Source organism: Crinia signifera, chromosome 6 (genome assembly GCF_055691185.1).
Source record: "Crinia signifera chromosome 6, ASM5569118v1, whole genome shotgun sequence".
In the NCBI taxonomy this organism is placed as follows: domain Eukaryota; kingdom Metazoa; phylum Chordata; class Amphibia; order Anura; family Myobatrachidae; genus Crinia; species Crinia signifera.
Genome location: NC_139222.1, coordinates 249598075 through 249610425, shown reverse-complemented (window position 1 = coordinate 249610425; position 12351 = coordinate 249598075). Strand labels below are relative to the sequence as shown.

General features: G+C 46.0%; 1 protein-coding gene across 1 annotated transcript in view; it reads right to left on the bottom strand.

Moving 5' to 3' along the window:
- LOC146007263 (gamma-aminobutyric acid receptor subunit pi-like) overlaps window positions 1-12351 on the bottom strand; it is a 78836-nt gene that overhangs the window by 16250 nt on the left and 50235 nt on the right. Inside the window, exons 6-7 of the mRNA XM_083145614.1 lie at window positions 12247-12329; window positions 9880-10017 (exon numbers count right to left, since the gene is read on the bottom strand). Coding sequence (XP_083001740.1) covers window positions 9880-10017; window positions 12247-12329 — 221 coding nt within the window. The remainder of the gene's footprint in view (window positions 1-9879; window positions 10018-12246; window positions 12330-12351) is intronic.

The window sequence follows — 12351 nt, the reverse complement described above, 5'->3', positions numbered from 1 at the left end:
TTGTCCAGTGTGACGACATATATCCTGTGTCCAGTGTGACGACATATATCCAGTGTGACGACATATATCCTGTGTCCAGTGTGACGACATATATCCTGTGTCCAGTGTGACGACATATATCCTGTGTCCAGCGTGACATATATCCATTGTCCAGTGTGACGACATATATCCTGTGTCCAGCGTGACATATATCCATTGTCCAGTGTGACGACATATATCCTGTGTCCACTGTGACGACATATATCCTGTGTCCAGTGTGACGACATATATCCAGTGGCCAGTGTGACGACAATATATCCTGTGTCCAGTGTGACGACATATATCCTGTGTCCAGTGTGACGACATATATCCTGTGTCCAGTGTGACGACATATATCCATTGTCCAGTGTGACGACATATATCCTGTGTCCAGTGTGACGACATATATCCTGTGTCCAGTGTGACGACATATATCCTGTGTCCAGTGTGATGACATATATCCTGTGTCCAGTGTGACGACATATATCCTGTGTCCAGCGTGACATATATCCATTGTCCAGTGTGACGACATATATCCTGTGTCCAGTGTGACGACATATATCCAGTGTGACGACATATATCCTGTGTCCAGTGTGACGACATATATCCTGTGTCCAGTGTGACGACATATATCCTGTGTCCAGTGTGACGACATATATCCTGTGTCCAGTGTGACAACATATATCCTGTGTCCAGTGTGACGACATATATCCTGTGTCCAGCGTGACATATATCCATTGTCCAGTGTGACGACATATATCCTGTGTCCAGTGTGACGACATATATCCAGTGGCCAGTGTGACGACATATATCCTGTGTCCAGTGTGACGACATATATCCTGTGTCCAGTGTGACGACATATATCCTGTGTCCAGTGTGACGACATATATCCTGTGTCCAGCGTGACATATATCCATTGTCCAGTGTGACGACATATATCCTGTGTCCAGTGTGACGACATATATCCAGTGTGACGACATATATCCTGTGTCCAGTGTGACGACATATATCCTGTGTCCAGTGTGACGACATATATCCTGTGTCCAGTGTGACGACATATATCCTGTGTCCAGTGTGACGACATATATCCTGTGTCCAGCGTGACATATATCCATTGTCCAGTGTGACGACATATATCCTGTGTCCAGCGTGACATATATCCATTGTCCAGTGTGACGACATATATCCTGTGTACACTGTGACGACATATATCCTGTGTCCAGTGTGACGAAATATATCCAGTGGCCAGTGTGACGACAATATATCCTGTGTCCAGTGTGACGACATATATCCTGTGTCCAGTGTGACGACATATATCCTGTGTCCAGTGTGACGACATATATCCATTTTCCAGTGTGACGACATATATCCTGTGTCCAGTGTGACGACATATATCCTGTGTCCAGTGTGACGACATATATCCAGTGAAACGGGCTGTGTCCAGGGGCAGTGTCCAGTGACCAGGGGCAGTGTCCAGTGTCACAGGCTGTGTCCAGTGTAAAAAATCAGAAAAATAAATAAAAGTATTAAAAAAAAGGAGGAGGAAATAGTGGGAGATCAGCAACCTGATAGAACTTCTGAAGCTGCTACCACCAGTCAGATTCATGATGGCAAGGCCGATGGTCAAAGGCCTAGAGGCCATGTAAAAGCAAAGCAGAAATCTCATTTTACAATGGTCCATAAAAAAAAATTAAGTCACGTGCGGAGAAAAATAAAATTGGCAATATGCCGTTCACCACACGCAGTGGGAAGGAAAGGCTACGGCCTTGGCCTTTGTTTCTGACTGATGGTACAGCGTCTCAGAAGAAGAAGCCCTTCTGCTACTACAAAAAAAAGAATGAAAGTTTTTAAGACAAATGCGAGTTCACAAATGTCACAAATCCCAGAGGAGAGTCTAAGTGTGTCCGCGGATGCCATATGTGAGCCGGACCTTTCAAATACTGTTTGTGAAGAGGAGGTTCATTCCACCATTTGCATGCCCATGCATTTGCAAGAGCATCCCCAGTCAAGATTTTGACCTGGTTATTGAGGATGCTTCTGAGGAATTGGATGTGGATTCTGTTGGTGAAGCTGGCACACAGAGGGATGCGGATGATGACGATGTTGGGGATGATGTTTTAAGGCACCGACGGAGACAGTTGTTGTCCGGGGAGTGGAAAAGCCCATTGTCATGCCAGGGCAAAAGACCAAAAAATCCACCTCGTATGTATGGAATTATTTCTACCCAAATCCGGACAACAACTGTCAAGCCGTGTGTAGCGTTTGCAAAGCTATTGTAAGTAGAGGTAAGGACGTGCAGCACCTTGGGACCTCCTCACTGTTACGTCATTTGCAGCGCATCCATCAGAAGTTTTTGTCAAAAGAAACTGTGAACAAACATGTAGCAGCCCGCCCAGCGTCACCGTCCTGCTCCCCTTTCTCTGTTAAATCCAAGGTCCTGCAATCTCCTCAAACAACTGCATCATCCCCATCCTCAGAGATTATGGGATTGGGAAGTAGTCCTGCACCCAATGTCATGATCCTGACTGAATCCTCTCCTATCCTGGATTCCTCAGAAGCATCCTTATCAGGTACACCTGTTGCTTCTGCTGCTGCTGGTGCTGCTGCTGCTGCTTCAAGGAAAGGGACCAGTAATGCTAGTCCTGATCACTTAGCCAAGCAACTGACTGTAAGTCAATCCTCTGAAAGGGGGATGAAGTATGCCAGCAGTCACCCCGTTGCACAGCGTATTACTGTCGCCATAACAACTATGTTGGTAATAGACGTGCGTCCAGTATCCGCAATTAATTCTGTGGGTTTTACCCAGTTGCTAGAGATCCTGTGTCCCTGTTACCAAATTCCATCTAGGTTCCACTTCTCCAGGAAGGCAATACCGAGGCTGTACACGGACATTAAAAAAAGCGTTGTTACTGTCCTTAAAAATGCCTCTGTACCCACTGTCCACTTAACCACGGATATGTGGACAAGCGGAACAGGGCAAACAAAAGACTACATGTCTGTGACTGCTCACTGGGTGGATGTATTGCCTTCAGCAGCAGCACCAACAGCAGCAACAGCAACATCATCTCCCATTGCTATTCAGAGGCAGGCTACACTGTGTATCACCGGTTTCAGTCAAAGGCACACAGCGGAAAACCTCCTAGAAAAACTACGGGAAGTCATTGCGCAATGGCTTACCCCACTTGGACTCTCCTCGGGATTTGTGGTATCCGACAATGCCACCAATATTGTGAGTGCATTACATGTGGGCGAATTCCAACATGTCCCATGTTTTGCTCACACAGTAAATTTGGTGGTGCACCATTTCTTGAAAAAGGACAGGGGTGTTCAAGAGATGTTGTCCGTTGTTCGGAAAATTTGTGGACATTTTCGCCATTCTGCAAGTGCGTGCAGGAGATTGCAAGACTTGCAAGAAAAGCTAAATTTGCCCTGCCATCAGCTGAAGCAAGAGGTGGTCACGAGGTGAAATTCCACCCTCTATATGCTTCAGCGGATGGAGGAGCAGCAAAAGGCCATCCAAACCTACACCTCGACCTATGACATAGGGAGAGGAACGGGAATGCACCTGAGTCAAGCTCAGTGGAGAATAATTTCCGTGGTGTGCAAGATCCTGCAGCCCTTTGAGGCTGCTACACGCGAAGTTAGTTCTGACACTGCCAGCTTGAGCCAGGTCATTCCCTTGATAGGCCTTTTGCAAAAGCAGTTGGCGAAATTGAAGGAGGGGTTGAAGCACAGTGAATCTGCAAAATATGTAGGACTAGTGGATCACACTATTAGTTCACTTAGCAAGGATCCAAGGGTCGTCGATCTCTTACAATTAGATCATTATATTTTGGCAACAATACTGGATCCTAGGTTTAAGTCTTACATTGTGTCTTTGTTACCAATGGGAACAAATCTGTAGAGGTGCAAAGACCTCTTGCTCCAAAATTTGTCAGCTGAAGCGGAAAGTGGCAGGCACACAACTTCTCCTTCAATTTCTACCACTGGGGTTGCGAGGAAAAAGCTAAATTTTCCTAGGAGACCCACTGCTATTCAGTCTGGAAATATATTTGACATCTGGTCCGGACTGAAGGAGCTTCCTAGCATAATGGACATGTCGACTGCTACTGACTATGATGCTATCACAATTGAAAGAATGGTGGATGACTACTTTGCCGATAACATCGATATAGGTGTGTCAGATTGTCCATTCCATTATTGGCAAGAAAAGAAGGCAATGTGGCGTCCTTTGCACAAACTGGCTTTGCTTTACTTAAGTTGTCCACCCTCCAGTGTATATTCTGAGAGAGTCTTCAGCGCAGCTGGGAACCTTGTAAGCGATCGGCGTAGGAGGTTACTTCCACAAAACGTGGAGAAGTTCCACGAACTTGACCTCCTTCACCAGCACTTACGTCCTCCTAATACACACAGTCCTCCTGTATTGGTTGATTCCAGCGACGACGAATTAATTGTGTGTGAAGAAGAGGATGAAGCTGAGGAATCTGATGCTGAGGATGACATCTTGTAAAGCCAGTTTGTGCAATGGCCATTGCCATTTATTTTTCGTGGGGGCCCAAACAAACCAATCATTTCAGCCACAGTTGACAGTCCCTGCCGCTGAAGTCCCTGTCGCTGAAATGATTGGTTTGTTAAACTGTGCATGTCCTGTATACTACATAAGGGTGGGAGGGCCCAAGGACAATGTCATCTTGCACCTCTTTTTGCATCGTTTTGTTGGCTGTTGTAGCGTCCTAATTTTTTTACCTCTTTGATGGATGAATGTTGGGGAGATGGGTGATTTCTCTCTCCACATCATCTATTATGGATGAAAATATGTCCTCATGGACATCCATGGTCTCATCCATTCCTATCGTACTTTTTGGATGGGATGTCCCGGATGGATGGATGGCTGGTTGGCAGGGCCCCAGCAAATCTTTTTCTTGCACCTCTTTCTGCGTCATTTGTTTGCTCTTTGTAGCGTCATAAATTTTTTAATCTTTGATGGATGAATGGTGGGGAGACGGGTGGTTTCTTTCTCCACATCATCTATTATGGATGAAAATATGTCCTCATGGACATCCATGGTCTTATCCCTTCCTATCGTACTTTGTGGATAGGATGTCCCGGATGGATGGCTGGGTGGGTGGCAGGGCCCCAGCAAATCTTTTTCTTGCACCTCTTTCTGCGTCATTTGTTGGCTCTTTGTAGCGTCCTAAATTTTTTAATCTTTGATGGATGAATGGTGGGGAGATGGGTGATTCGCTCTCCACATCATCCATTACGAATGAAAATATGTCCTCATGGACATCCATGGTCTTATCCCTTCCTATCGTACTTTTTGGATAGGATGTCCCGGATGGATGGTTGGGTGGGTGGCAGGGCCCCAGCAAATCTTTTTCTTGCACCTCTTTCTGCGTCATTTGTTGGCTCTTTGTAGCGTCATAAATTTTTTAATCTTTGATGGATGAATGGTGGGGAGATGGGTGGTGTCTTTCTCCACATCATCTATTATGGATGAAAATATGTCCTCATGGACATCCATGGTCTTATCCCTTCCTATCGTACTTTTTGGATAGGATGTCCCGGATGGATGGATGGCTGGGTGGCAGGGCCCCAGCAAATCTTTTTCTTGCACCTCTTTCTGCGTCAGTTGTTGGCTCTTTGTCGCGTCCTAAATTTTTTAATCTTTAATGGATGAATGGTGGGGAGATGGGTGATTCGCTCTTCACATCATCCATTACAGATGAAAATATGTCCTCATGGACATCCATGGTCTTATCCCTTCCTATCGTACTTTTTGGATAGGATGTCCCGGATGGATGGATGGCTGGGTGGCAGGGCCCCAGCAAATCTTTTTCTTGCACCTCTTTCTGCATCATTTGTTCGCTCTTTGTAGCGTCCTAAATTTTTTAATCTTTGATGGATGAATGGTGGGGAGATGGGTGATTCGCTCTCCACATCATCCATTACGGATGAAAATATGTCCTCATGGACATCCATGGTCTTATCCCTTCCTATCGTACTTTTTGGATAGGATGTCCCGGATGGATGGATGGCTGGGTGGCAGGGCCCCAGCAAATCTTTTTCTTGCACCTCTTTCTGCGTCATTTGTTGGCTCTTTAGCGTCATAAATTTTTAAATCTTTGATGGATGAATGGTGGGGAGATGGGTGATTCGCTCTCCACCCCATCCAAAATGGATGAAAACATGTCCTCAGGGACATCCATGGTCTTATTCATTCCTAGACCGAGTGCGTGGCTTCGGGAGGAACACACGTGATTTGGTGAAGTGGTGAGGGAGGTAAGGGAAAACACACCTAGCCAGCCAGCTCAAACAAATTAACCTTAGCGGTGAATTGGGTGACAGATGTCGCAGACTAATTGACCCTACTACATAGATAGCGGTCTATAAGGGTAGACCTATATAGGGATCTCCTAACCTGGGGTCCTAGAGAGGTGGAGGCCACCAATTACCCCACCCCTGCCACCAATTACCCCACCCCCCTCCACCCATTAGGTGATGGATGAGGAGGCAACTGGTAATGCTCCCAGCGTTCAGAAACCACGTGACCTCACGCCAGATAGGGGTCTTGTTAGATATTAAACTGATATAATCAGATACTACCTTGCAGACTAAATAAGTGCTGCACGAAACGCCCACTGCTCCTTGGCTGAACATGAGGAAGAGTGCTCAATCAAGCCAAACAGGGGTTTTGGTACTTGATTGGATTTTCTACCAGAGGAGCGCAGCTACTAGTATAGCTTTAAACGAAGATCGGTCCTTCTCTATTGGGGAAGAATAGATGTCATCAGTGACATCCAGAGTATTTATCCTCCTTTTGGGATAGTATGGATGGATTGATAAATGTTTGGGAAGAAGTAGTCCCAACAGCTGCTGATGGTCAGCGTACTAGACCAAGTGCGTGGCTTCGGGAGGAACACATGTAATGTGGTGAAGTGGTGAGGGAGGAAATGGAACGCACGCCTAGCCTGTCTGATCAAGTTTGATAAGGAGGTAACTTCACAAACCACGTGAACTCACGCCAGATAGGGGTCTTGTTAGATATTAAACTAATCAAATGTTCTCTTCTCTTGCTAATGGTGTGGAGGTTCTAAAAGAGGAGCGCAGCTACAAGGGGGGGGGGGGGGTAATTAAACTGCCACCCTGTCTGCCCCTGTAGTGCTGCTCTGCTTCCAACATGTGCCAGGTTGGAAGTGTAAGGTCCACATGTATGTGATGCCCACTGCTGTCGCCTAGCTTAGTCATCCAGCTACCTCGGGATAACCGTATGGCCCTACTACAGTATATGAAAACAATTTTGTGAGCTGTGAAGTGATCAAAATTGTCTAGAAATGAGTGGAAACTAATGTTATTGAGCTTAATAACACTTTAGGGGCAAAAACAGGCCCGAAAACTATTATTTTAGCAATTTTTAGCATTTTTCCAAATAAATCCAGATCCAAAACCAAAACCCGCAAGGGTGGTTTTGCCAAAACCAATCCAGATCCAAAACACGAAGGGAGATCCAGATCCAAAACCAAAACCCGAAAAAGTGGCCGCCGCACATCTCTAATTATCACGGCTCCCACGATTTCCATCTTATGGGATCTTATACAATTTAAAATTGTATACCATTGTATATGGCATACAATGGCATACGATGAGATGAGATGAGATGAGATTTTTAATTCGCCAAGCCGAAGCGTGGCGAGCGGCGGCGGTACGCGTCCTCTGACCTTTTGATACCCCCACTATCCATGTCGGCGTGGTGTTGATTTTATATAGTGTGGCGAGCGCAGTGAGCCACCGAGCCCGAAGCCCGAGCCCGAAGCGTGGCGAGCCCCGCGAGGGGACGCGTAATACTTTACATGTATTACGCGTCCGCTCGCCACGCTTCGGGCTCGGTGGCTCGCTGCGCTCGCCACACTATATAAAATCAACTCCACGCCGACATGGATAGTGGGGGTATGAAAAGGTCGGAGGACGCGTACCGCCGCCGCTCGCCACGTTTCGGGTTGGCGTTGATAGTGGGGGTGGCGTGGGGGTGCATTTAACATTGTAAGCACCCATTAGGGTGCTTATACAATTAAAAATCTTATAGGGGGGCAATTGACTTTGAAAGCACCCATTAGTGTGCTTATACAATTTAAAATCTCATCTCATCGTATGCCATATACAATGGTATACAATTTTAAATTGTATAAGATCGGGTCCCATCGCAGCACATCTCATCTCATTGCATACCATCTTAAGCCTTATGGTATGCAATGAGATGGGATGAGATGGGAGCCGTGATAGTACACAAGTACCTAGATTTCTCTTTCCTCATATGCATTTTTACTAAATACTTTGCTACATTGTTGTACAAAGTTTAATTTTCAATTGATTAATTAATTAATTTTTTTAAGTGCTTCACCCCTTTTTCATAGAAGACTGCAAAGCTGTTAGGCTCAGGCAGCAGCATTACTATCATCACCACCTATCATTGGGGGTTATTCTGGTTCTCTCTCAAAGGCAAATTCCTTCTCAAATGTACAAAACCATGTGCACTGCAGGGGGCAGATGTAAAATGTGCAGAGAGAACTAGAATAAGGTCTATTAAGTAGAATTAGATCATCTGTTATGCGGCATACACACGGGGCACTTTTAGCCGTATTTCTAAGCAATCTGACCAGCTCGCTTAGAAATTATGCATGGATTGCTCCATATGTAGGCACTCCAGTGATGCCGATGCACGATCCCGCTACCCACCCGGAAAATCAAGTCCGTTTCCGCCCCCCCCCCCCCCCACCACCGGAAAGATGGGCAAGTCCCCCCGCAATCTAACTAGCCTCTTGCAATCCCCTTCGGTGGGAACCTGATGACGTGAATTGCACCCCCTGCTGTGCAATGCCTGTAATACTGTAATTTCACAGCAAGGGACGTGGCCACGATGATGCGATCGCAATAGCCACGCCTCTACACAAGGCTCAGTCGTTGAGCTCTGCCCCCGGCCCCGCCACACCTGCAGGCCCCACCCCCTGCTTCCTCCCAGGACAACCTAAATGTAGGAAACCATTGGTCCCACCATTGCCAGACTAGATTTATACAGCATGCAGAATAAATCTAGTCTCACCAGAGAACGCTGACCACACAAGATTGCTCCGCACACATCTCTCAGCTCAGCGATATGTGCTAAGCAGTATCGCTCAGCATGGAGGCTCAGTCGCCCGTGCATATGGGGCATCATTGTATATCCAGCTGTAATTAACACTCAGCGATATTCTCTCCCTGGCTGTTGAACCAGCCAGTTAATTTAATGAACTGATTTCCTAAATTTAATAACCATTACCAGAGAACTACCTCTCCTCCCTATTGACTAGCTGATCTGTCTACGCAGTTAGAGAGATCCGTAAAGCCTTGTTTCTGATGTACAGTACCATAGAGATCTGCTCCGTGCTTGGGTAATGAACCTGTCTTATGCTGCAAGACAGACCAATTAAAATGTATTATTTCCTCCGAGTGCTCTTGATGCTGTCTAGCATGCTGGGGGCTACAGCAGAGAACCAGATGCAGGTTATATAAGTCATGATATACTTTAGCACTAATGTCAATGTGTTACATCTCATTTATTTTCCTTTAGCTGAACTGACACAGCCTGACTTAAAGCCACAGTATCCCGTGTTCCGGGCTCAAGCACAATAATAGGCTGGAACACACTGTAGTGAATGTAAAAGTAAAAACATAGAAAAGGCTTCTGTTTTCATCTGGTCCTGCCTGCGCATTACAGGATAATTGGGAGACAGGTGCATCGCATTAGACATTCCCCAGGCAAATACAAATACTGTACAATATCAGACATACAGACAATGGCTGTGTGATAAACAGTGAGGATCCTACCGGTTTCATACACGGCTTCAGATACAGATGTGTAGTGATCCTCTACTGTATACTGCGCCAGGCGCAGGGTATTCAGCCCCCGCACTGAATCGTTTCCTCTGGTCCAGTAGAACATGACATCATTAATGTTATAGCCCCCTGCAGGAATAAGAAGATTACATAAGTACAGTATCTACAGAATTGTAGATGAGGCCAATATTCACGTCCTCGTTGTGTAAGTGCCTAGTAATACTCTGCAGTTCTGTTGGTCTGTGTGCAAAGGGAACTTAAAAAGAAATCAAGGAGTCACTACAGTGAGTTCAACACAGTTACGGTGCATTACACGTTAACCTTTTTAATAACAATGCCTGTATATCATTGAGAGAGAGAGAGAGAGAGAGAGAGAGAGAGAGAGAGAGAGAGAGAGAGAGAGAGAGAGAGAGAGAGAGAGAGAGAGAGAGAGAGAATGAATCACTATTCCATGCTTCATAAATTGCGTTAAGCAACTATCTCGGAATGGTAGAACGTTACCAGATACAGCTATGATTCTCCAGTGAGAACCACTTCATTTATTAAGAAGAAAGAAGCCTTTCTTTAGAGAAGATTACTTATTTTCTCCGGAGAACTGGCTCTTGGTCAGGAAGTAAATAGACACCTAAATTTTCAGAACCACAAACATTATATATACTGTGTATATATATATATATATATATACAGAAAAGTCCACACTCGTATATTTATATTAAATCCAACATCAGGGATGCTTTCCTATCTATCTATCTACCCTCCACTCAGGGGTGGATTAAGATCTGTGGGGGCCCTGGACAACCTGGGCAGCACTGGGGATCCCTGCAGTGGTCTGAGCAGTCAGCGCCATGGTCCCTGCAGTGTATGGGAAGTTAGCGGCGGGGTCCCGGCAGCAGATGGGAACTAGTAGCGGCATTGGCTACTAGTTCCCATCCGCTGCAGGGAACCCGCCGCTGACTTCCCATCTGCGGCAGGGACCCTGTCGCTGACCGCCCAGACCGCTGCAGGGACCACCTGCCCATCTGCGCTGCGCCAGCCCGCTGATCCCACTGCCCAAGCACAGGGCGACAGGTGTGGGGGCCCCTTATGTGTGGGGGCCCCGGGGCGACCGCCCCTGTCGCCCCATGCTTAATCCGCCACTGCCTCCATTATCCAAACTTAATATACTGGCAGGGTTTACTCAAAAAAAATCCACCCTCTGAAGTTCGTCTGCCTGTCTGTCTGAATGCGATAATCTCAAAAACCAATGGATGAATTTTTTGTGCAGTTTTCACTGGGATATAGCGCAGTTCTCGATGAGGTTTAGTTATATTAACCATCAGCCTATCCCATATGGGAGCCGAGCAATAACAATCTAAGTGAAACAAGTTTATCATTGAGGTTTGCAGTGCGCAATCCAAGAGAGTATATAAAGCAAGGAGGAACCCAGCGCCCGGCCAAGTACCCCTGCAGACCCACTGCAGTGAGCACATTTTGTAATATTTTCAATAGCCGGGCCACTCAGTGCCTGATTGACAGGTAGGTTACAGGATGGACACTGGACAATGCGTTTCAGGGGCGTGCCTGCTCAGGCACCAGCCCCTAATTCGGAGAAGACCGTGCAGCCGCAAAGTACAGTAAGTCCTGTGCTACCCTTCGGGTGCGTGCAGAGGAAAAATCGTTTGATGGTAAGTAGCCATCGAAGGGTTTTCCTCTGTGCGTGCAGAGCATAGGGAGGGTATTCGGGCAGCAGAGGGAAGGGGGTCGTACTTTTGTTGAGGCAGCGGGGTGGCATACACCCTTCCAATTAAACGCAGCTTAGGGAGCTGGTCTGAATCGGGCCCAATATTCAGTAGCTGATGCAAAACATTTTTCCAGTTGTTCATCAACCGTTCTGCCAATAGTACAGAACCTGGTGATATACATACAATACAAGGTAAAATCAATGACCAAGTACCAACAAATGACTAAGAAAAACTGAAAATGACATTTCTTTATTTTTCCTCTTTGATGACTTATTGTGGGATTCTTCAATCACCGGACGCATCACTCCTACCAGATGAGTCACACTAGGTAGAGGAGTCTGCACTCTATATGGAAAATGAACAAGGCTCTGTTGGGAAACTTGTAGGCTTCCCTCTGACTGCCAGAGAAGCTACAGTACATACGGTCAGTGACAGGCACTGTGGTCAGCAATGATGAACATAGGCTTTGAAGCTATATATAGAAATAATTGCCCTTCATGCATAAAAATGTATGAAATGTTGAAACCAATCAGACCCATTGCAGATTTTATAACCTTTAAAGCTACACACGAGTCCGTACAATTCAAAGATAATGATAGTTTGGGGCAATTAATGTATAATAATAATAAACTCTTACAGCTTTCCAGTTGCAAAGTGCACGTCTGCTTATCCATGGGATACTTTGTTAAATCCATGCTGCATGCAACAGTTGTAGTTATCCTACAAGAGATGAATACACTTA